Below are 27,703 nucleotides of genomic sequence, written 5' to 3'. Positions count from 1 at the left end.
CGTTCCCGAGTGCCCAGGCCAGGGTCTGTAACTTCCTGGCTTATGAAGCTGCAGTAACCTCAGGCGTGGTCCGGCAGAATGTCCGATGCTGCGTATTAGGATTCAGCACTCAGAATTGCGTTGATGTCTATTTACACACGATGCCTCCTGCTGCATTAGCATATTAGTGGTACGGCATTGCACAGACGCTTCCCTGCATCCAAGGGCCTCTGAATCAGGCCCTTGGATGGATATGACTGAGCCTGGCCATACATCCCCCCCCCCCCCTGCGAATATACACGGTCATGATTGTCAGGAAAGTGCAAATACCAACCCGGTGGCTATTATGACAATAACAAAATGTATCAAACCATTAATCAGAGTGGCTTTCCTCAGTCATTGGTCAGCAGGGATATACCACTATAATATCCCATTAATCTCAGATGTATACTCACATCATGTAGTTTGAAGGAAGGTGTTAGAGAAAGGCTGAATGAGGATTTATATTTCAATGTTCTGAACCCACGATCTTCTTATTTTAGCAGCTCTGGGGACTCTGGAATTTGAACTGTTTTACGACCAAGAAAAATGTATCTTACAGTGCTTCATCCTGAGAGCCAAGGTGAGTGTTACTGACACAGGGCACTGGGATTCGAACCCAGTTGTTGACGTGGCAGCGGGGGTGGTTACAGTGAGGCCGCTGTGGAGGGGAACAATTATTTTTTATTGTTAATATTTATGTGGATAAGGAATTGATGATCATATTACCATAACATTGCTTTGTGTACAGGAGAGAATGGTGTCCTCTTAGGGGCTTCCTCAGACCACAGAATGTTTAAATCCATGAATGATCCATCTGTACGTGTTGGAGATGCCTTGGGGGCATATTTGTGGCTTCAGAAAATTTGCCTTAGTTATTGCTGCACGTTGTTGCTTATTTGGAATATGCCTTCAGGGCAAAGCTTATATAGAAAGGATTGAGACCTGTGCTGGTAATTATACACTTGGTATAAACATGGGGCATAAGGCTGCTGGAATTCAGCTGGGGCACAGAGCAGGCATAAGCATCATCTGAGAGAACAGGACACTGCTGGGACAATTAAGAGGAAACTGCTGATAAATCGCTTCCATTACAGCCCATGTGTGAAGAGCGCTGTTTTATGATGAAGGGGGCACTGCGGGAATAATATGCTTGGGGGAGGGGGGTGAAGGCGAAAGTGATAAACCATTATCCTATAAAGGGTCCCCTTTAATCTTTGCACAGCATCGCTCCTGGCTGCTCTTACAAAGGTGAGACTAGGATGAGACAAGGATATTCCTTAAGGTCCCTCTACGCCAAGAAGTAAACAAATAGCCCCGTTCCAAGCAGTTCATTTGAGACTCAGGAGCAAACAGGCCTTGTGCCATGATCGCCCCACTAACTTCTAACCATAGTCAGGGTCTGGACCATAAGACACAGAGAAGCGTGGAGGAGAACAGCTGATACAGCTCGGAATCTACACTTTCATCAGTTGTTGCCATTATTGTCTGATGACACTGTACAACAAATTAATACTTTTAATTTGTTTCCTTTCTAAAAATAGTCATACATCACTAATAGTCATACATCACTAATAGTCATACATTACTAATAGTCATACATTACTAATAATCATACATTACTAATAGTCATACATTACTAATAATCATACATTACTAATAGTCATACATTACTAATAGTCATACATTACTAATAATCATACATTACTAATAATCATACATTACTAATAGTCATACATTACTAATAATCATACATTACTAATAGTCATACATTACTAATAGTCATACATTACTAATAGCCACACATTACCAATAATCATACATTACTATTAGTCATACATTACTAATAGTCATACATTACTAATAGCCACACATTACCAATAATCATACATTACTAATAGTCATACATTACTAATAGTCATACATTACTAATAATCATACATTACTAATAATCATACATTACTAATAGTCATACATTACTAATAGTCATACATTACTAATAGCCACACATTACCAATAATCATACATTACTATTAGTCATACATTACTAATAGTCATACATTACTAATAGCCACACATTACCAATAATCATACATTACTAATAATCATACATCACTAATAGTCATACATTACTAATAGTCATACATTACTAATAGTCACACATCACTAATAGTCATACATCACTAATAGTCATACATCACTAATAGTCATACATTACTAATAGTCATACATTACTAATAGTCATACATCACTAATAGTCATACATCACTAATAGTCATACATTACTAATAGTCATACAGTACTAATAGTCATACATCACTAATAGTCATACATCACTAATAGTCATACATCACTAATAGTCATACATTACTAATAGTCATACATCACTAATAGTCATACATCACTAATAGTCATACATTACTAATAGTCATACATTACTAATAGTCATACAGTACTAATAGTCATACATCACTAATAGTCATACATCACTAATAGTCATACATCACTAATAGTCATACATTACTAATAGTCATACATCACTAATAGTCATACATCACTAATAGTCATACATCACTAATAGTCATACATTACTAATAATCATACATTACTAATAGTCATACATCACTAATAGTCATACATTACTAATAGTCATACATTACCAATAATCATACATTACTAATAATCATACATCACTAATAGTCATACATTACTAATAGTCATACACTAATAATAGTCATACATTACTAATAGTCATACATCACTAATAGTCATACATCACTAATAGTCATACATTACTAATAGTCATACATTACTACTAGTCATACATCACTAATAGTCATACATTACTAATAGTCATACATTACTAATAGTCATACATTACTACTAGTCATACATCACTAATAGTCATACATTACTAATAGTCATACATTACTACTAGTCATACATCACTAATAGTCATACATTACTAATAGTCATACATTACTAATAGTCATACATCACTAATAGTCAGACATCACTAATAGTCAGACATCACTAATAGTCAGACATCACTAATAGTCATACATTACTAATAGTCATACATTACTAATAGTCATACAGTACTAATAGTCATACATTACTAATAGTCATACATTACTAATAGTCATACATCACTAATAGTCATACATCACTAATAGTCATACATCACTAATAGTCATACATCACTAATAGTCATACATCACTAATAGTCATACATCACTAATAGTCATACATCACTAATAGTCATACATCACTAATAGTCATACATCACTAATAGTCATACATTACTATTAGTCATACATTACTAATAGTCATACATCACTAATAGTCATACATCACTAATAGTCATACATCACTAATAGTCATACATTACTAATAGTCATACATTACTAATAGTCATACATCACTAATAGTCATACATCACTAATAATCATACATTACTAATAATCATACATTACTAATAGTCATACATTACTATTAGTCATACATTACTAATAGTCATACATTACTAATAGTCATACATTACTAATAGTCATACATCACTAATAGTCATACATCACTAATAGTCATACATTACTATTAGTCATACATTACTATTAGTCATACATTACTAATAGTCATACATCACTAATAGTCATACATTACTAATAGTCATACATCACTAATAGTCATACATTACTATTAGTCATACATTACTAATAGTCATACATTACTAATAGTCATACATCACTAATAGTCATACATCACTAATAGTCATACATTACTAATAATCATACATTACTAATAGTCATACATTACTAATAGTCATACATCACTAATAGTCATACATTACTATTAGTCATACATTACTAATAGTCATACATTACTAATAGTCATACATCACTAATAGTCATACATCACTAATAGTCATACATTACTAATAGTCATACATCACTAATAGTCATACATTACTATTAGTCATACATTACTAATAGTCATACATTACTAATAGTCATACATTACTAATAGTCATACATTACTAATAGTCATACATCACTAATAGTCATACATCACTAATAGTCATACATCACTAATAGTCATACATTACTAATAGTCATACATTACTAATAGTCATACACTAATAATAGTCATACATTACTAATAATCATACATTACTAATAGTCATACACTAATAATAGTCATACACTAATAATCATACATTACTAATAGTCATACATTACTAATAGTCATACATTACTAATTTGAGGTCAAGAAAAACTAAAATGATTTCAGAATGTTTTTACTAGATCTATTTTTTGAGCTACACTACTTGCACTATACTGTATGTACATTAGTAATATAGTCATAGTGAAAAGCTATTTTAAAAAATCTGATATTTTCTTGATAGAAAATAAATAACAGTTGTTTTAATTCAATCAATCACAAATAAGAACACAAAACAAAACATACAGCATAGGAAACAAACATACAGCATAGGAAACAAACATACAGCATAGGAAACAAACATACAGCATAGGAAACAAACATACAGCATACAAAACAAACATACAGCATAGGAAACAAACATACAGCATACAAAACAAACATACAGCATACAAAATAAACATACAGCATTCAAAACAAACATACAGCATAGGAAAGTACTATGTAATATAGTGGCCTATTCATGGGGGTGCTTTCTCTTTGCTTGTCGCTTGTACTCCTCTTCTGGGGCCTCTCTTGTCACTGTCCAACAGTAGTGATCACCTGCCCTGATATCTTTGTCCCATTGCTGAAATGTCTTGGTGGAATCGCTCACTATGCTTGTCACTCAGTGCACCACAGTTATCTTGTGTGGGCAATCCCGTAAATCGCATATATTTGAATAGGGGAGGGGACAAATAACTGATTCATTTAATTGGGTCATTAGGCCCCGCCCTCTTTGCACGGAACGCAGATTGCTGGTAAGATTCTCTGACCGCTGATACCACCCTCAGATCAGACGGCAATTACATTGAGCCTGACCGCTGGTGGGCAACTCCCACAGCAGCTGCCCAATAGTTACACCCATGGCTGCCCCCAATGAGAGACTCTGCCGAAAAAAGCATTTCTGCTTCTCAAGGTAGAGACTGAAATGGCGCCATGCTGATCCCCTACGCAGCTACTGTACTGTATACTTGTCATGTGCATTTTAACAGGAAAAAAATGTGTTCAGCCGTATAATCGTTATTATAACTTTGAACAAAGAAGTAACCATATATTAAGGGTTTTTATTTGCTGAGAAGAAGGATAAAGGAAAATATTTTAATCATAAAGATTTTTCAGGTCCATACATGCTGGGAGGTGTTCGGCGATCTAGGTGCTAGATCAGATGTAAAGCTGTTTGACTCGTGTCATATATAACACGTCCGCTAGACGTAGTTTGCTGGCGTGACTTGAGGAACATCTGGTTCATTTGGAACATTCGGTTCTTCGGGAATCTGGATTGATACCCACCCAGCCTCCAAGCTTAATATTCTGCGGCTCACCTGAGTGTGACGTCAGATTCCTGCATTCTCATTCTTCCTACAGAGATAATGTCAGCACCGTCCAGCTTTCTGCTTTCTTTGCTCACATTGCAATTTCACATGATTGAAGTTGGCGTTAGAAGCTTGTTGTTGCTATTACGGTAATAAAGGAGTAAAAATTCAATTAGAGTAGATCATTTATTTATGTGTCTCCCCATCGAGCCGCACACCATGAGGGAGATGGAACATGTTCTGAGGATGTCGCGCACAGCGTGGAAGAGACAGCAGCACGAGAGAACAGGCGCTGGGGTGGGGGAAAGGACAGGCCCACTCCCCCTCTGCCTCCCCTCTAACAAAAGGGGCAATTAGTCTATTTTGTGCACATTGTTGGTTGCAGACGTGGGGGGGGGGGGGCATTCTATGCTTGAAGCTTATACTGTAGTAATTACGTGACAGGTGTGATTTATCAAGAGCTGGCAGTGACCTGTGTTTAAAGATAGGCCAAAGATCAATAACAATCCCAGCCCACAAACTACACAATTACATTTTCACCGAAGCATGGCTTTCGCAGGAAACACGCTGTCTGGTGCCACTTAATAGGGAATTTGTTCAGTACTGAACTGAGTTATTCTTGTGTCTTAGTAGAGGTCAGGTCTCTGAAACATTTTTAGTCATTGAAGAAGGACATTTATTTATTTCCAGTTATTTATATAGCGCACACATATTCCGCAGCGCTTTACAGAGAATAGTTGGCCATTCACATCAGTCCCTGCCCCAGTGGAGCTTACAATCTATATTCCCTACCACATGCTCACACACATACACACACACACACACACACACACACACACACTAGGGTTAATTTTGTGTTGGGAGCCAATTAACCTACCAGTATATTTTTGGAGTGTGGGAGGAAACCGGAGCACCCGGAGGAAACCCACGCAAGCACAGGGAGAATATACAAACTCTGCACATGTAGGGCCGAGGTGGGAATCGAACCCATGACCTCAGTGCTGTGAGGCAGTAATGCTAACCATTACACCATCTGTGCTGCCCATTTGCCCTCAACGCAGTTTCAGAGAGCCCCATATAGTGAGCCAAGGATGTATTCCATTGTGGTACATACATAGCTCTATCACCTTGCACACATGCGCACAACATCCATTCAGACTCCGGGGTCCAGGCGCCGCCGCACAGCTGCGGCAGTGGGGGTCCCCAACCCCCCCGATATGACCACCCGTGGGCCACTTCGGCCCATGGGTGGAACAGCGGGACAGTACTGTCCCGCTGAAATTGGGATGCTGGGGAACGGTGCGTCTCCTATTCGACCGCTCAGGTCAAACACCCCTAGAGCTGGCCCTGGGTCTACCTTAAGGGCTGCGAGCAGCTCCGATGGCTCTCGATGTTATTAATCATACACTTCCTGAGATGGCGTGTGCTAAGAAAGAAAAGTGGGCGTCATTACACCGGCGTGCGATCACTCTGTCGTTGCTCTCTAAAACATAGAGGGCGTCCTTAAGCCTGGCTGTGCAGTCGCGGCATTTGCATTTACTGCCCCTGACGGCTGCAAAAGTGCGCTGCATTGCGTCCGGGTCTGAATCGCCCCCAGAGTACGATATAGCAAGTAACTGTGAACCAGGACAAACCATAATGCAATGCAAAGGGTGCAAATACATACTTTTTTTTGCATGCAGGGTAGATACTGTCCCAGCTGCGTTTTAAGAGAGGAGGGGGCTCGTGTGCAGACTCAGGGCCTGATTCAGCAAGGATCACAATTGCGAAGCTGCACGCAGGCTATAGATATATGATGTATGCATGCAGGCTATAGATATATGATGTATACACGCAGGCTATAGATATATGATGTATGCACGTAGGCTATAGATATGTGATGTATACACGCAGGCTATAGATATATGACGTATGCACGCAGGCTATAGATATACTGTAAGATGTATACACGCAGGCTATAGATATATGATGTAGGCACGCAGGCTATAGATATATGATGTATGCACGCAGGCTATAGATATATGATGTATGCACGTAGGCTATAGATATATGATGTATACACGCAGGCTATAGATATATGATGTATGCACGCAGGCTATAGATATATGATGTATGCAGGCAGGCTATAGATATATGATGTATGTAGGCAGGCTAATGATATATGATGTATGCACGCAGGCTAAAGATATATGATGTAGGCACACAGGCTATAGATATATGATGTAGGCACGCAGGCTATAGATATATGATGTATGCACGCATGCTATAGATATATGATGTGTGCACGCAGGCTATAGATATATGATGTGGCACGTAGGCTATACAGTATACGATGTGTGCATGCAGGCTATAGATATATGATGTATACACACAGGCTATAGATATATGATGTAGGCACGCAGGCTATAGATATATGATGTATACACACAGGCTATAGATATATGATGTATACACGCAGGGTATTGATATGATGTATGCACGCAGGCTATAAATATATGATGTATGTACGCAGGCTATAGATATATGATGTGTGCACGCAGGCTATAGATATATGATGTATGTACGCAGGCTATAGATATATGATGTGTGCACGCAGGCTATAGATATATGATGTAGGCACGCAGGCTATACAGTATACGATGTATGCAGGCAGGCTATAGATATATGATGTGTGCACACAGGCTATAGATATATGATGTATACACACAGGCTATAGATATATGATGTATACACGCAGGTTATAGATATATGATGTGTGCATGCAGGCTATAGATATATGATGTATGTGCGCAGGCTATAGATATATGATGTATGCACGCAGGCTATAGATATATGATGTATGTACGCAGGCTATAGATATATGATGTGTGCACGCAGGCTATAGATATATGATGTATACACGCAGGCTATAGATATATTATGTATGCACGCAGGCTATAGATATGATGAATGCACGCAGGCTATAGATATATGATGTGTGCACACAGGCTATAGATATATGATGTATACACACAGGCTATAGATATATGATGTATACACGCAGGTTATAGATATATGATGTGTGCATGCAGGCTATAGATATATGATGTATGTGCGCAGGCTATAGATATATGATGTATGCACGCAGGCTATAGATATATGATGTATGTACGCAGGCTATAGATATATGATGTGTGCACGCAGGCTATAGATATATGATGTATACACGCAGGCTATAGATATATTATGTATGCACGCAGGCTATAGATATGATGAATGCACGCAGGCTATAGATATATGATGTATGCACGCAGGCTATAGATATGATGTATGCACGCAGGCTATAGATATAGGATGTACAGTATCAGACCCTCCAACATGACCCGTTCCATCATTTACCAAATACTCTGCTCCTGGACTTCCCACCTAATGTAATGATTGCAGCCACATTGATGAGACAGGTGTTTCACCATAGGTGGCTGCAATCATACATTAGGTGGGAAGTCCAGGAGCAGAGCATTTTGTACCTGATAGAACGGGTCATGTTGGAGGGTCTGCAGTATGCACGCAGGAAGCTTTGCAATTCCGTCCTTGCAGATATGGTAATGCAGCAGAGGGCATCACGCCTCCTGCTGCATTACTTATGCGAGCTGCGTTGTCCAACGCAGCATCGGATACTTTGCGGGAACATCGGCCGGCTAAGGTGACCCATGAGGGTTACGCAAGCCGGCCGCCACAGCTGAGAGGAAGAGGCCAGGAAATCTCCATCAGCTGACGGAGATCCTGGTCTCTTCCTTCCCCCACAAACGGAAGCAGACTATTAATCAATGACAGTCTGCGCGTGGGATCGCAGACCCATTCTGCATGTGAACAGAATGGGTCAGGCGCCTGCGCAGATTCCCGATCATCGTTGAATAAGGCCCTCAGTGCATTCTTGCAGTGCCGCAGCGGGTGGTGCGGCAGTAGATTCTAGCTTAGTACTGCGCACGTGTGGGTCTCTGGGAAAATGGCGCCCACGCAGCTTTCCCGGGGACAGCGGTACTTTGTGTGCGCGAGGTACAGAGAAAATTTTCCAAGTGACTTTTGCTGCACTGCGGAGACAACGGACAGGTAAGTATAAAGAGTTAATCATACCTGCCGTCTTTCTGGCTGCTCCTTCCGGGAGGGAGCAGCCAGATCGGCAGGACGGGAGGTAGGTGGCCGGGACAAAGGGGAGTGGCCGGGCGGGTAACATCACTTGTGGGTGTGGCGGGGGCAGGGACATGTGATTGGGTCAGTTTGGCCCTGCCCCCGCTACACAATACTGATAAAATAGGCTTAATGAAGCAGGGGCAGGGCCAAAATGGCACGAAACGCGTCACCGCCCCCCCCTGCTGCGGGGGTTGCAGGGGTTATTGCGGGGGGGTTAGGAGGGGTGGGCGGCAGCCAGGAGAATTGCCTGCCTTCCTGGGAGGTCGGGAGAGGCACCCGATTTTCGGGAGGCTCCCGACCAAATCGGGAGAGTAGGCAAGTATGGAGTTAATGGGTGCAGGGGTGCGGTGTGAACCCCCCCTGGACCCAGGGTCTTGTGTGCACCGCACACCCTGCACCTATTATAGATACGCCCCTGTACTGGCCGCTTTTGCATGTAGCCCACAAATACTGCACAGCTTTATTCTTACACTGCAATTTAGATTTCAAATCTAAATCTGCCCCACCTGCAGTGCAGCATGGTGTTACCAAGGTGCACAGTTACTTGCTCTTTCTTAAGGGCCCCATACATCAGCGACAAATTGCCACGATCCTGCGAAGCTGCAACCCGGCATCGCAGAATCGCAGAAATCTGATATGATGGTCGTGATAAAAAAATTATTGTGATCATCAAATCGGTGACATTTAACATGTAAAATTTCAGCGGATCGCCGAATATCGATGGTGGCCGGTCAGCAGTTCCGGCCGGCGGATCGGCATTCCGATTGCATCGCTACATCGCAATAATCAGTCGCAGACGTATGGACACCTTTACTCTATTCCCAAATATGAATCAGGCCCAAAATCCCAATGTTTTTATTTGCTAGATACACTAAGATTTGCAGTATATTATTGTTAGTGCCGATGGCAAAAGTCTTTCTGTTTTGTATAAAGACAGTGCATCCGGAAAGTATTCACAGTGCTTCACTTTTTCCACATTATGTTATGTTACAGCCTTATTCCAAAATGGAATAAATTCATTTTTGTCCTCAAAATTCTACACACAATACCCCATAATGACAATGTGTAAAAAGTTTGAGAATTTAGCAAATTTAATAAAAAAAATAAAACCTAATTAATCACATGTACATAAGTAGTCACAGCCTTTGCTCAATACTTTGTTGATGCACCTTTGGCAGCAATTACAGCCTCAAGTCTTTTTGAATATGATGCCACAAGCTTGGCACACCTATCTTTGAGCAGTTTCGCTCATTCCTCTTTGCAGCACCTCTCAAGCTTCATCAGGTTGGATGGGAAGCGTCGGTGTACAGCCATTTTCAGATCTCTCCAGGGCCGGATTGAGGGCCACATGGGCCTGGAGCTGAAAATTACCAAGGGCCTATTATTAGAAGAGAGGAGGTGTGACCAGTGCTGTGTGGGTGTCGCCAGTGCCATGTGGGCATGAACACCCCTATACTTTCAGACCCAATGTCTCCCTAAATATGTAAAAGAAAAAAAATGCTTAATTTTGTGAGGTAAATAGAAATACAATTTTTATACTTATGATTTATGGCCGACTGTGTGGAGAGCAGATGGCCAATCAACATCATGTTGTCATGACAATGGGCCTATTTTTATGTGGAGGCCTGGAGCTGTAGCGACAGGCCTCCAGGCCTTGTTAATCTGGCCCCGGATCTCTCCAGAGATGTTCAATCAGATTCAAGTCTGGGCTCTGGCTGGGCCACTCAAGGACATTCACAGAGTTGTCCTGAAGATGTCCTTTGATATCTTGGCTGTGTGCTTAGGGTCATTTTCCTGCTGAAAGATGAATCGTCGCCCCAGTCTGAGGTCAAGAGCGCTCTGGTGCAGGTTTTCATCCAGGATGTCTCTGTACATTGCTGCATTTATCTTTCCCTCTATCCTATCTAGTCTCCCAGTACCTGCCGCTGAAAGACATCCCCACAGCATGATGCTGCCACCACCATGCTTCACTGTAGGGATGGTATTGGCTTGTTGATGAGCGGTACCTGGTTTCCTCCAAACATAACGCCTGGCATTGACGCCAAAGAGTTCAATCTTTGTCTCATCAGACCAGAGAATTTTGTTTCTCATGGTCTGAGAGTCCTTCAGGTGCATTTTGGCAAACTCCAGGCGGGCTGCCATGTGCTTTTTACTAAGGAGTGGCTGTCGTCTTGGCACTCTACCATACAGGCCTGATTGGTGGATTGCTGTAGAGATGGTTGTCCCTCTGAAAGGTTCGCGCCTCTCCACAGAGGAATGCTGTAGCTCTGACAGAGTGACCATCGGGTTCTTGGTCACCTCTTTGACTAGGGCCCTTCTCCCACGATCAGTCAGTTTAGACGGCCGGCCAACTCTAGGAAGAATCCTGGTGGTTTTGAACTTCTTCCATTTACGGATGATGGAGGCCACTGTGCTCATTTTGACCTTCAAAGCAGCAGATATTTTTCTGTACCCTTCCCCAGATTTGTGTCTCAAGACAATTCTGTCTCAGAGGTCTACAGACAATTCCTTGGACTTCATGCTTGGTTTGTGCTCTGACATGCACTGTTAAGTGTGGGACCTTATATAGACAGGTGTATGCCTTTCAAAATCATGTCCAAACAACTGAATTTACCACAGGTGGAACTCCAATTTAGCTGTAGGAACATGTCAAGGATGATCAGTGGAAACAGGATGCACCTGAGCTCAATTTTGAGCTCATGGCAAAGGCTTATGTACATGTGATTTCTTTCTGTGTTTTTTTTTATTAAATTTGCAAATATCTATAAAAAACTTTTTACAAGTTGTCATTATGGAGTATTGTATGTAGAATTTTGAGGACAAAAACTAATTTATTCCATTTTGAAATAAGGCTGTAACATAACAAAATGTGGAAAAAGTGAAGCGCTGTGAATACTTTCCGGATGCACTGTATACTGTATGGCATTAATCAGCACCATATCAGGACGGCAGTGCGCTCTGTGCTGCACTACTGCACTACCGCCCCTCTCGTTCCCGCCCCCTCCTCCCCCTGAGCGCATATTTTTTTTCCGCCAGGGGGTGGGTGGAGGTTCTTCATCAGCATTGCTCTGCGAGCGCCGCACAGTACTGCAGGAGGTCTCTTCCTGTAGACCTCCGGAGCCGGGCAGTTTGCAGCCGGTGACCTTGGAGGATTCCGCCCTGTGCTGAGGCACCGGCCGCACCACCCTCCCTACGGCCCTGGCATTAATAGCTGGTACCATGTACAATATCCTACCCTCCAACATGACCCCTTCCATCAGGTACAAAATGCTCTGCTCCAGGTCTTCCCACCTGATTTATGATTGCAATCACCTGTGTTGAACTAGTTAATGTTTGTTTCAGCACAGGTGGCTGCAATCATAAAGAGGGAAGTCCAGGAGCAGAGCACCTGATGGAAGGGGTCATGTTGGAGGGTAGGTAATATGAGTAAAACCAAGCACGGGCATATTTTTTTTTGCTGTTACTTTGTATGGCTCCAGCCTTATATAGCTACGTCCTGAGCTGTGGTACACTGTGAGCTACAAGCATTGCCATGGTATAATGTCACGTTGCAGCAGCCTTCGGTAATGGAACCACAGAACAGACAATCCTGCTTTCCCAGCCTGCAAACATAAGATAAGCGCACGTGTACTCACCCAACGCCAGGAGTGCGCTGACATTGACGATCTGGTCGTGGCAGGATTTGCTGGAGCTGCAGAATTTATCAGACGCTGGTATAATCTAGCTATAGTATAATCTCTGCATAATATGCGGCCAGGATTAGTAATACCTTGATGAGAAAGATGAAATTCCCAACACAGGGCCTGATTCGCTACGGATCGCAATTCTGCTTATACGCACGCAGCGCAGTTGCTAATATCAGCGGTGATATGTAAATGTTTGCATTCACATTGTGATCGCAGCTTGCCATAAGGACGCACACTTCCCCTTCCTCACATCCGTATACTTGGGCAACATAACGAAACAATCGGTAACATCGGGTAACATCGGACCCACACGCACACTTGCACAAGCCCTGACCTTACTCAGGAATGGCTAATAGCCACGCACGCTATCGGCGCTATGGCTGCTTATGGCCACGCAGTGGATATTTATGCATGCCCCTGCAATGTTGTTGCAATGCACTGGCACGCCTGCGTTCGCCCGACCGCCCTCCGTCACCACCCGCAAACGGCGCTTCCTGTCAGTCACTCTGCTCTGGGTCTGCACAGACTCTGTAGATGCAGTTTCCATCGCAATTGCTAGCTTGCGCACGTGCACTGCGATGTATACGCATGCGCCGAACACAACAATCGACCGATTCCGTGCGTATTAGCATCTGCGTTCCTTGCTGAATCACAGTCTGATCCCATAGTAACAAGTCTCGGTTTGCATTTGTCCTCTGTAATTGTCCTATTGGCTCCCTCTATACATAAGAATGAAACGGGCAATGGAGCTTCCACTTCTTTATACGTTACCATTAGTATTTATGATACTATAAAAGAAAAGTTTCAATCTGGTGAAAATGGGCCATGATAATATTATTTTAATTAAATCTAATTTCAAATAAATAATTCTGTTTCCATTTACAGCAAATTATTGTAATGCACATGATGATAACACCTCTACTACAACGACTGGTTCCATCATTTCCTTCCAGACAAAGACTTGTATAAATATAATGTGCCTTACAAATGTGCTCACATATCTCATGTACATGTAACATATCTCATGTACTTGTAACGTGTAACATATATCATGTACGTGTATGATGTTACTAATAGCTCTGCCATATAACATATCGGGTGTGGTATGTGTGATGTGATGTGTTACATTCTGCATGTTGACATAAAATTTTTCACTATTTTAGCCTAACCCTAATCCTTCCTTCAATGCTAATCCTAAACCTAACCCATACCATAATCCTTACCATTACCCTAACCCTTACTCTAATCATAACCCTTATCCTGACCCTTATCCTAACATTTACCCTAATCCTAACCCTTACCCTACTCCTAACTCTTACCCTAATCCTAACTCTTACCCTATTCCTAACTCTTACCCTAATCCTTACTCTAAATTTAACCCTTACCCTAATCCTTACTATAATCCTAACCCTTAAACTAATCCTAACCCTTTCCCTAATCCTAACCATTACTCTAATCCTAACCCTTATCCTAATCCTAACCATGATGCTTATCCTAACCCTTAAACTAATCCTCACCCTTATCCTAATACTAACCCTGATGCTTATCCTAACCCTTAAACTAATCCTAACCCTTATCCTAATACTAACCCTTACCCTAATCCTTACTCTAATCCTAACCCTTAAACTAATCCTAACCCTTACTCTAATGCTAACCCTGACCCTAATACTAACCCTGCCCCTAACCATAGTCCTAAACCTGTTCCTTAATCTAACGCTAATCCTAACCCTTACCCTAATCCTAACCCTTACTCTAATACTAACCCTGACCCTAATACTAACCCTGACCCTAACCATAATCCTAAACCTAACCATTACTCTAACCCCAATCCTTACCCTAATACTAACCCTGACCCTAACCATAATCCTAGACCTAACCATTACTCTAACCCTAATCCTTACCCTAATACTAACCCTGACCCTAACCATAATCCTAAACCTAACCATTACGCTAACCCCAATCCTTACCCTAATACTAACCCTGCCCCTAACCATAGTCCTAAACCTGTTCCTTAATCTAACGCTAATCCTAACCCTTACCCTAATCCTAACCCTTACTCTAATACTAACCCTGACCCTAATACTAACCCTGACCCTAACCATAATCCTAAACCTAACCATTACTCTAACCCCAATCCTTACCCTAATACTAAACCTGACCCTAACCATAATCCTAGACCTAACCATTACTCTAACCCTAATCCTTACCCTAATACTAACCCTGACCCTAACCATAATCCTAAACCTAACCATTACGCTAACCCCAATCCTTACCCTAATACTAACCCTGACCCTAACCATAATCCTAAACCTAATCCTTAATCTAACGCTAATCCTAACCCTTACCCTAACCCTAATACTAACCCTGACCATAATCCTAAACCTAACCATTACTCTAACCCTAATCCTTACCCTAATATTAACCCTGACCCTAATACTAACCCTGACCCTAACCATAATCCTAAACCTAATCCTTAATCTAACGCTAAACCTAACCCTTACCCTAACATTACCCTAATCCTAAATTTAGCACTAAAATTCTATGTCAACATTTTGACTGTTGATATGGACAATGTTGACATAATGAACATGTCAAGATAACATCCATGTCGACATTCTGACTGTTGACATTTTGAAAATGTCAACATTCTGGCATTAACATTCTCACCGGATACCTAAAATATCCTGCAATCTACTTATGACGCCCTGCTGAACTTTCATGTTTTGTTTGGATGGAAGTTTTATTTATTTGAAATATTGGTTTTATACATTGTGTTTAGCATTCTGGATCATAGTTGTTATAGTGATGGTGATTGTTGAGGTGGTTGTTTCAGGCGGTGGTTCTTGTTGGGCCTTTAGTAATTGTTAGTTATTATGTAGTATTTGTTAATGCACTGGTGATAGTTGTTGTAGTGGTGAATGTGATTGTTGTTTTTGGTGGTGGCTACTTTGGTGACGTTAGTAGTTGTTAGTTATGTTGGTATTTGATACGGTACTGGTGAATGCGATTGTTGGGTGGTTGTTGTTTCAAGCATTGGTTCTTATGGTGCTGTTAGTAGTTGTTAGTTATTATGTTGGTATTTGTCATGGTAATGGTGATAGTTGTTGTAGTGGTGAATGTGATTATTGGGTGGTTGTTATTGTTTCTGTTGGTGGTTACTGTGGTACCGTTAGTAGTTGTTAGTTCTTTGCAGTGGTATTTATTTTGGTACTGGTGATAGTTGTTGTAGGGGTGAGTGTAATTGTTGTTGTTTCTGGTGGTGGTTACTGTGGTGCCGTTAGTACTTGTTATTATGTTGGTATTTGTTATGGTACTGGTGAATGCGATTGTAGGGTGGTTGCTGTTTCAAGCATTGGTTCTTGTGGTGCAGTTAGTAGTTGTTAGTTATTATGTTGCTATTTGTTATGGTACTGGCGATGTGATTATTGGGTGGTTTTGGTGTTGTTTCTGTTGGTGGTTACTGTGGTGCCGTTTGTAGTTGTTAGTTCTTTGCGGTGGTATTTGTTATGGTACTTGTGATAGTTGTCTTAGTGGTGAGTGTAATTGTTGTTGTTTCTGGTGGTGGTTACTGTGGTGCCGTTAGTAGTTGTTAGTTCTTTGCAGTGGTATTTATTTTGGTACTAGTGATAGTTGTTGTAGGGGTGAGTGTAATTGTTGTTGTTTCTGGTGGTGGTTACTGTGGTGCCGTTAGTAGTTGTTAGTTCTTTGCTTTGCGGTGGTATTTGTCATGGTACTGGTGATAGCTGTTGTAGGGGTGAGTGTAATTGTTGTTGTTTCTGGTGGTGGTTACTGTGGTGCCGTTAGTAGTTGTTAGTTCTTTGTTTTGCGGTGGTATTTGTTATGGTACTGGTGATAGTTGTTGTAGGGGTGAGTGTTATTGATGTTGTTTCTGGTGGTGGTTACTGTGGTGCCGTTAGTAGTTGTTAGTTCTTTGCGGTGGTATTTGCTTTGGTACTGGTGATAGTTGTTTTAGAGGTGAGTGTAATTGTTGTTGTTTCTTGTGGTGGTTACTGTGGTGCCGTTAGTAGTTGTTAGTTCTTTGTGGTGGTATTTGTTATGGTACTGGTGATAATTGTTGTAGGGGTGAATGTGATTGTTGAGTGGTTGTTGTTTCAGGTATTAATTTTTGTGGTGCCTTTAGTAGTTGTTAGTTATTATGTTGGTATTTGTTATGGTACTGGTGATAGTTGTAGGGGTGAATGTGATTGTTGGGTGGTTGTTTCAGGCATTCGTTCTTGTGGTGCCTTTAGTAGATGTTAGTTATTATGTTGGTATTTGTTATAGTATTGGTGATAGTTGTTGTAGTGGTAAATGTGATTGTTGGATGGTTGTTGTTGTTTCTGTTGGTGGTTACAGTTGTGCCGTTAGTAGTTGTTAGTTTTTTTGTGGTGGTATTTGTTATGGCACTGGTGATAGTTGTTGTAGGGGTGAATGTGATTGTTGGGTGGTTGTTGTTTCAGGCATTGGTTCTTGTGGTGCCGTTAGTAGTTGTTAGTTATTATTTTGGTATTTGTTATGGTACTGGTGATAGTTGTTGTACTGGTGAATGTGATTATTGGGTGATTGTTGTTGTTTCTGTTGGTGGATATTGTGGTACCGTTAGTAGTTGTTAGTTCTTTGCAGTGTTATTTATTTTGGTACTGGTGATAGTTGTTGTAGTGGTGAGTGTAATTGTTGTTGTTTCTGATGGTGGTTACTGCGGTTATGTTAGTACTTGTTAGTTTTTTGCAGTGGTTGGTGATGTATGAAATTACCGTGGTTATCGTCATCTTTGTGGGGCTTCTCCTGTGATGGTTGTTGTGGTACCTGTGGTCATCGGTAAGGTGATGGTTTGTCAAGGTGTTTACTGTTTTTGTTTTGTTTTTTATTTGATTTTTGAGTTGGACTTATGCCTGGGAATATTTTGAAGCCAAGCAATTCTGGTTTCTCCGTGTGCAAATTAGACTGTAGGACCCAATCACTTTCTGATTTCTGATGGACCTTGAGCATTAGCTGCTTCATTTACATGCATTGTTAATTGTGAATAAGGTTTTCCCTTTGCCATAGTTGTAAAATGGGCAGGGGATACAGTTTTCTGATGACACATAGGTGGGACTGATGTCACTGTGTCACTCCATGACAAATATATATACATATATATAGATATATATATCTATACATTACCTTGTCGCCCAGCTGTGCAGGAGACGGGAGGGGTCGAGAACAGTTTCAAGCCTCGCTTATCCCTGTAATCCCTGGTTCTTCTTCCTGCTACTAGAACATAAACCCACAGCAGGTATTACCAATAAATCCCCAGCAGACACACAAAATCCACTAAGCCTGTTAATGACACGGATCCTGTGGCCCTGCCAGAGGCAGGCCATGTCATAGGGAAGAGGAGATCCACAATCCTGTTATGATATTGGAATGTGTGCAAAACTTATCTGCTGGAATGCTCAGTAGTTTTCCAGTGTCCAACTGATAATTTCCATATGAAAAAATATTCTGCTTTTACAGTATATAGTCTATTCCAACCGAAGGACCATGACTGGACCTAACTTTGAGTAAGTTGTGAAATGTCTTTCTAACTAACAGTGAAATGTCCCTCTGCCTTGACTCTCATCTCTTCCCATCTCTGTTTTAGGGTCTGAAGCCAATGGATTTCAATGGTCTCGCTGACCCGTACGTGAAGATTCATCTGCTTCCTGGCGCTTGCAAGGTGCTGCGCACTTATCCAAGTTCTCACTATGGTTTATGTGGTAACCTCTTCTGTCATCTACCCCTTATTATCAGCCTATCTCAGAGGCTCTCCAACTGTTGGGGAACTATAAGACCCAGCAAGCCTTGCCAACAGATGGAGGGTCAAAGTTTATCTAAGCCTGGTTTATCCAATTAGATAAATTATTATTATATTATTATCATCCTTTATATTGCACCACAAGGGCGCCGCAGTGCTTTACAAAGTACAAAAACAGAAACAGTGTGACCAAAAACAGGAATGAAAGTGACATACAATACAGATCATTACAGAACATGGACCTTGTCTATAAACATTGCTGCATCAGCCATCATAAAACTCAGTAACCAAGGAGCATGGAGCAGCGGGTTAGGGTGAGAGCTGGAAGGCTTTGATGAAGTAGTGGGTCTTGAGAGTCCATTTGAAAATTTGTAGAGAGGCGGAGAGTCTGATAGGGAGAGGGAGAGAGTTCCAGAGGTAGTGAGCAGCACAGGCAAAATCTCAGAAGCGAGAGTGGGAGGAAGTAATTAACTGGAAGAGGCAGCATTCATGGGTAGAGCGAAGTGGGTGGGCTGGAGTGTGAAGGGAGATGATCCACATCAACCGATCTAGGTTTCATTCAGTTAGAATGCATTTGACTCATCAAAGGTAATAACTGATTGGTTGTTATGTGTAAAGGCAAATTTTGTCAGAACCTAGAACTATATTACCTCCAAGTAGAAAAAAAAGGAGGGGCTGGGCTGCACATCCTAATCTTAAACATAATAATAGGTGCTACCATGTTGAGACCAAGTAGAGTTAGTAATCGACCAGCAATGGTGAGTGTTCCCACCATCGATGTGAGGCCACCAATGGTAAAACTACTGGTTGATCCCCGTTGAGTGCCGGCCGCACGATGAGCATGCAAGGGTGCTACCAGCACATAGACAAACCACCATTGGCTCAACCATGGATGGTTTCTTACTGATGGTGGAAAAACATTGACTATCATGGCAGAGTCGTTGATAGTCAACCCTACATCCAGCATAGTGCCTGCACAACACAAAGGTATCTCTTTCTGCCAACTGTATTTCATCTGAGACAAATAGCAGCAGGGACTATGGAGTAGAGCACAGGCTGTGGGTGAAATCTGTAGCAGGCTGACAGGAACAGCTTGGAGTAGATTTACTAAGCATTGAGTTTGGGTTTTGCTGCAAATTTCCGTCAGTCCTGAGATTTACTAAAAGCAAATGCTAAGGAAATTTGCAAGAAAAACCCGACTTTAAATGACCATCAGACCAACCATTGATTATTTAACATAGAAATTAGACAGATGTACTAACCATTGTGTTACTAAATCCATTGAACCTGCAGGAAATACGTAAAAAAATAGACTACCAATTAAGTGGTGAGTTTGCATGTAATAAGAGAATCTATTTATCCATGCTTCGTCTCGATGGCTATAAAAAGGGACAGATGAACCTGCAGCAATGTGGATGTAGGAGATATGGCAGCAGCATGTTCTTCTGTGCTCACCACTTACATGAGATACGTAGCGCTTCACCAGGTGACGGATAGGGCCAGGGGACAGAAGAACCTGCAGCAATGTGGCTGTAGGAAATATGGCAGCAGCTGGCTGTTCTGTGGTCACCACTTACCTGACATACGCAGCGCTCCACCAGGTGATGGACAGGGCCCAGGGAACAGAAGCACCTGCAGCACTGTGACTGTAGGAAATATGGCAGCAGCAGGTTGTTCTGTGCTCACCCTGAGATACAGAGCGCTCCACCAGGTGATGGACAGGGCCCAGGGAACAGAAGCACCTGCAGCACTGTGACTGTAGGAAATATGGCAGCAGCAGGTTGTTCTGTGCTCACCCTGAGATACACAGCGCTCCACCAGGTTACGGACAGGGCCCAGGGAACAGAATCACCTGCAGCACTGTGACTGTAGGAAATATGGCAGCAGCAGGTTGTTCTGTGCTCACCCTGAGATACACAGCGCTCCACCAGGTGACAGGCAGGGCCCAGGGAACAGAAGCACCTGCAGCACTGTTACTGTAGGAAATATGGCAGCAGCAGGCTGTTCTGTGCTCACCACTTACCTGAGATATGCAGCGCTCCACCAGGTGACGGATAGGGCCCAGGGAACAGAATCACCTGCAGCACTGTGACTGTAGGAAATATGGCAGCAGCAGGTTGTTCTGTGCTCACCCTGAGATACACAGCGCTCCACCAGGTGACAGACAGGGACCAGGAGGCAGAAGCAGAGGAAGTGTTCATCAGTTTCCATTGGAATTACACTTCTATTTGACTTTGGAAAAGGGATAATCTGACGGATTTAGACAGAAAATATCGGACCTCTATCAATGCTCAAATACGATGGATAAAAAATACTGTATTTTTAGATAACAATCTGTCCATTGGATTGCAATAGATGGTAGAATCGATTCTTAGTAAATCTACCCCATACTTGCCTACTTTTGAAAAGGCATTTCAGGGAGATTGTGAAAGCAGCACCTATGAGCGCAGCGGTAAAGTACTGCTACATCTGAGAGGCGTGTCATATAACTGACTTACATCCACATGTAACTGAGCCCCAAAGCAGTCAGTAAGATCTACTTGTTGATGAAAACACACTGATACTTTTCAGAAAATGTATCCATAGGGATCATTGTGCCTTATATCCAATGCAGGGAAATCATACTAATGATCCCATTTGATTGTATATATCTGTTTTATATATATATATATATATATATATATATATAATGGCTACATAATGGGGCTAAAGTGCAATCAGGGAGATTGCTAGACTCTTCAGGGAGTCAGGGAGATTGCTACTATTTCAGGGAGTCTCCCTGACTATCAGGGAGAATTGGCAAATATGATCTACCCCTTGTATATTTGTACAGCTTCAGTATTATTGAACCTTACTCAAAATGCCAATTCAGCCACCTGCAGGGTGTGACATACTGGTTCCTTGTACATGACACACCTTGTTAGAAAGTGCAAGTTCAGGAAATAAATAACATTAGTTTATTTCCATAATTGTCCTTGCATAAGTTATCAATAGATATTAGAGGGTGTTTGTCTGCAAATCTGGTCGGGAAGAGTTCGTACGAATTATTCTGTGCGTTCAGCCAACGCCACTCGTGATTAAGCTACTTTGCTGTACAAAGCTGACAACCTGCGGCACCCAGGAGCTCACTAAGTAGGCAGATGTTACTAAATGAACTACAATATATATTTGATATTAAAATGTAAATATTTTACATTTCTTAATATGCTGTAGCATTTATCATGATCTATTACATGTCTGCAATTCCTACCAGGCTACTATATTCATAGACCTTCCAGCATGCCTCTCATTTTATTCTGCAATGTGCCCTGAGGTGTACCCATTCTGTGCCAGCTGCTCTGTGTCCCTTCTAAATGGCCCACATTGTCCTTAATCCTCTATTCTGTATGGAGACGGTTATTCTGCTTTTCCTAATAATCACCCATTTGCAGTACTTACTACTATGCTCTACTCTAACCATCCCTCCAAGCAGCAGCTGCTTTCACTGAGGACTGGAACTAAATTAATGAGACTTTCTCTGCTCTCTATTAATAATGTCTCATTGTATGCTAATCTAATAAATCCCATCTCTGCAATCAGATTCAATGTTCCCCTACGCATGCTTCAATCAATGCTAATCGTATAATACACAACTCTCCTCTTTCTTAATAAGGCCTGGCTCTGAACTTTGGGAGGACTCGGAACACTGCACGGCAATTGGCATATGAGGTCATTCTTTTTGAGGAATGTTTATAGGAAGGAATCTTATTAACCTGTATACAGTGTCAGTCCTCAGAAAGCAAATCTCAGACATACTGTAGCCCTGAAAAACGTCAACCTCAAAAAGACCACTTATCATCTACTCAGCATGGTGTCGGCCATTTTGTGGTCTGAACAATACTCATGGGTATGCAGTCTGTCAATTCACTAAAAACCAGTGGTTATGTACCATGGGTCTGATTCAGCACAGATCACATGGCTGCGAAAATATGCTAATGAATGCAATCGCACGGCACCCGCAACACTATACCAAGACGGCCATCACTATATAACTCCGCCCACATCCTATGACATGCATCCGCAAGTCAGCGAAAACATCAGTAACATCGAGTACCATCGTAACCATACGCACAGTTGTGGTTGACCTGACCCTACCTCACAAACTGCTAAACTTCCTGTCTCCATCGAGACCTGTCAGCGTTTGCAATCCCTGTAACGGAGTCCAAACGCACAGGCACGTCTGCGCTCCTTAAACCACCCCCCCTCTCCACCACCAAACAGTCACTTCATGTCAATCACTATGGGATAGGATTGTGTGCTCGGTGCGATCGCTTCCCGATCGCAGCGGCCGGTTCGTGCACGCGCACTGCGATGCGTACGTATGAGCAAAGCATAAACATCCACCGGCTGCGTGCGAACACAGCCGTGCGATCCAGCCTGAATAAGGCCCAATGATTGATTGGTGAATGTCAGCACTCTCCTCAGTGTTGGGGCAGAGCACAAAATGGCCGCCCTAGAGCATTCAGTGCATTGAGCACTTCCCATGTCTACATAAGTCTGTAGATTTTCTTTTCTTATTATTATTGAACAACTGAGCAAACTGTCAGACATAGATGAAGAATGTCAGCTGATACAGAGGAAAGTGCAGAATAAGGCGATTATGCAGACCCTGCGTGGATTGTGCGGTTTGTCAATACAGGGTTCTATGTACTAATACTTGGATGGAGGCAAAGTGAACGGCGATACAGTACCAACCAATCAGCTGCTAGCTGTCATTTTTCAAAGACAGCCTGTGACATGGCAGTTAGGAGCTGATTGGCTGGTACTTTATCTACATCCGAGGCTTAGTAACTAAACCCCTTAGAATCACAGTATTAAAACAAAAGTGCAATGAAACAGGATGTCAGTCCAGTAACCTGAATTCCATTAGAGTGAGCCTGTCGGAGGCCCCTGTTGCTATTTTGATTTTTACTGGATTGTGCCTTGTGCAAAAATAGACAAAAATAGTGTTCCCTGGAGTGAGAACTACCATGGAGTAGCATTCACCTGGGAGAAAGTATTATATTCATATCACTGTCTGTGCATTATACACTCTCCCGGCCAAGCTTGTAGAGCAGGGGGGCCGTGAGGTTTAGAGGGATCATCCCGAGAGCTCTCTAATCTGACAGCACATCTCACCTCCTCCCTGCTGCCAGGCTGCACTCGGCTAGCTCCCAGGCCTGGCTATCTATAGAACTCACAGCTCTTCTGCATGTTCATGCTGAAGGATCCTGCCCTGGAGAATAGCTTGCTATATAAAATGCTCTCTCCCAGTAGAATGGGTCCCGGAGGAAGCCGGCTTATACTGCTTACTATACAGAGCATGGGGAATTAAGTAAAAGTGATATTCAGCTAGATATAATTGCCTCTCTCTTGTATTCTGCAATATCTATTGGGCTGCGATTCACAACACTCGTAGTGGTGGCTCTTTGTAACTCCAGGTTTTCGTCCCCCCAGGCCAACAAACTGAAGACGCGCATAGTGCGGAACACTCTGAATCCCACCTGGAATGAGAGTCTCACCTACTGTGGGATCACCTCGGAAGACATGGGCAAAAAGATACTGCGGTGAGCTGCTGCCAAGAGGGATATATTAATCTTTATTTTATATTATTAATTATCTGGGCAGCCTTGTAACCTTATCCCAATGTCTACTCTTGCTCATAAAACCGTACTCAATTACTAAGGAAGATATTACATGGAGAAAGGTCGGATAACTCAGACTCTTCTGGACTCTTTATAGATTGCTCTTCTGGAAATTGTCCAGTACTATCATGAGATATTTACAATAGTTGTACTGTAGCTGCTCAACTTATCTAGTAAGATATTATGTCGCTCAATACTTTATTAAAGGGAAGTTCCACCTTTGAACATCCTTGTACTGTACAAAGTTCAACATATAGCTCTCAGGTCAGGGTCACTCAGGTGGAACCTCCGCTATTACCTTTTATGGCAGCCTTTAGTATCTTCATAAGACAATTGCAGCCAGAACACACTAGACCAAAGTGACTTCTCAGCTTCTATAAGCAGCACATTTCATTTCCAATGACAGAAAGTATAAAAAATGTTCCCTTGGTCTAATAAGAGTTTGCCAAAATGAGGATGCAAAAAAGGGATCTTTGAATGTGACATTGAGGAAATTCTTATAACAATGGGATGTATGAAAATGGACAACCCCTTTAATACATATGGTGTCAGGCAATTGAGTTTGATAATGTCCTCTCACATTTCCCCAGGATCTCTGTATGCGATGAAGACAAACTGAGTCATAATGAATTTATTGGGGAAACGCGAGTCCCTCTGCGCAGACTGAAGGCTGGAGAGAGAAAACACTTTAACCTCTGCCTGGAGCGCCAAATCCCTGTAAGTGGTGACATACAAACATCTAGCTTATAAGTAGGTACAATACACTTATTAATATCAGGAAAAATAAGGGATACACTGGGAACCCACTGATATGATGGACAGCTCCCTAAGAAAGACATTGGATCAGTAATAATATGATGTAAAGGTATTAGAGATAATAGATGAGTAATAACATTAGGTATAAGTGATAATATGAGGGACAGGTATAGTAGATGAGGTATAAGTGATAATATGAGGGACAGGTATAGGAGATGAGGTATAAGTGATAATATGAGGGACAGGTATAGGAGATGAGGTATAAGTGATAATATGAGGGACAGGTATAGGAGATGAGGTATAAGTGATAATATGAGGGACAGGTATAGGAGATGAGGTATAAGTGATAATATGAGGGACAGGTATAGGAGATGAGGTATAAGTGATAATATGAGGGACAGGAATAGGAGATGAGGTATAAGTGATAATATGAGGGACAGGTGTAGGAGATGAGGTATAAGTGATAATATGAGGGACAGGTATAGGAGATGAGGTATAAGTGATAATATGAGGGACAGGTATAGGAGATGAGGTATAAGTGATAATATGAGGGACAGGTATAGGAGATGAGGTATAAGTGATAATATGAGGGACAGGTATAGGAGATGATGAATAAGTGATAATATGAGGGACAGGTATAGGAGATGAGGTATAAGTGATAATATGAGGGACAGGTATAAAAGATGAGGTATAAGTGATAATATGAAGGACAGGTATAAAAGATGAGGTATAAGTGATAATATGAAGGACAGGTATAGGAGATGAGGTATAAGTGATAATATAAGGGACAGGTATAGGAGATGAGGTATAAGTGATAATATGAAGGACAGGTATAGGAAATGAGGTATAAGTGATAATATGAGGGACAGGTATAGGAGATGAGGTATAAGTGATAATATAAGGGACAGGTATAGGAGATGTGGTATAAGTGATAATATGAGGGACAGGTATAGGAGATGAGGTATAAGTGATAATATGAAGGACAGGTATAGGAGATGAGGTATAAGTAATAATATGTGTGACAGGTATAGGAGATGAGGTATAAGTGATAATATGAGGGACAGGTATAGGAGATGAGGTATAAGTGATAATATGAGGGACAGGTATAGGAGATGAGGTATAAGTGATAATATGAGGGACAGGTATAGTAGATGAGGTATAAGTGATAATATGAGGGACAGGTATAGTAGATGAGGTATAAGTGATAATATGAGGGACAGGTATAGTAGATGAGGTATAAGTGATAATATGAGGGACAGGTATAGTAGATGAGGTATAAGTGATAATATGAAGGACAGGTATAGTAGATGAGGTATAAGTGATAATATGAGGGACAGGTATAGGAGATGAGGTATAAGTGATAATATGAGGGACAGGTATAGGAGATGAGGTATAAGTGATAATATGAGGGACAGGTATAGGAGATGAGGTATAAGTGATAATATGAGGGACAGGTATAGGAGATGAGGTATAAGTGATAATATGAGGGACAGGTATAGTAGATGAGGTATAAGTGATAATATGAGGGACAGGTATAGTAGATGAGGTATAAGTGATAATATGAGGGACAGGTATAGTAGATGAGGTATAAGTGATAATATGAGGGACAGGTATAGTAGATGAGGTATAAGTGATAATATGAAGGACAGGTATAGTAGATGAGGTATAAGTGATAATATGAAGGACAGGTATAGTAGATGAGGTATAAGTGATAATATGAGGGACAGGTATAGGAGATGAGGTATAAGTGATAATATGAGGGACAGGTATAGGAGATGAGGTATAAGTGATAATATGAGGGACAGGTATAGGAGATAAGGTATAAGTGATAATATGAGGGACAGGTATAGGAGATGAGGTATAAGTGATAATATGAGGGACAGGTATAGGAGATGAGGTATAAGTGATAATATGAGGGACAGGTATAGGAGATGAGGTATAAGTGATAATATGAGGGACAGGTATAGGAGATGAGGTATAAGTGATAATATGAGGGACAGGTATAGGAGATGAGGTATAAGTGATAATATGAGGGACAGGTATAGGAGATGAGGTATAAGTGATAATATGAGGGACAGGTATAGTAGATGAGGTATAAGTGATAATATGAGGGACAGG

At 41.5% G+C, this 27,703-nt stretch overlaps 1 protein-coding gene across 1 annotated transcript in view; it reads left to right on the top strand.

Moving 5' to 3' along the window:
* DOC2A (double C2 domain alpha) overlaps positions 1-27,703 on the top strand; it is a 134,905-nt gene that overhangs the window by 37,613 nt on the left and 69,589 nt on the right. The window contains exons 3-6 of the mRNA XM_088457475.1: positions 522-601; positions 19,014-19,088; positions 24,642-24,751; positions 25,420-25,546. Of these exons, the coding sequence (XP_088313601.1) occupies positions 522-601; positions 19,014-19,088; positions 24,642-24,751; positions 25,420-25,546 (392 nt within the window). The remainder of the gene's footprint in view (positions 1-521; positions 602-19,013; positions 19,089-24,641; positions 24,752-25,419; positions 25,547-27,703) is intronic.

Source organism: Taudactylus pleione, unplaced genomic scaffold, assembly GCF_031769625.1.
Source record: "Taudactylus pleione unplaced genomic scaffold, aTauple2 ptg000762l, whole genome shotgun sequence".
NCBI classification, from domain to species: domain Eukaryota; kingdom Metazoa; phylum Chordata; class Amphibia; order Anura; family Myobatrachidae; genus Taudactylus; species Taudactylus pleione.
This window is presented reverse-complemented; position numbering and strand designations above follow the sequence as displayed.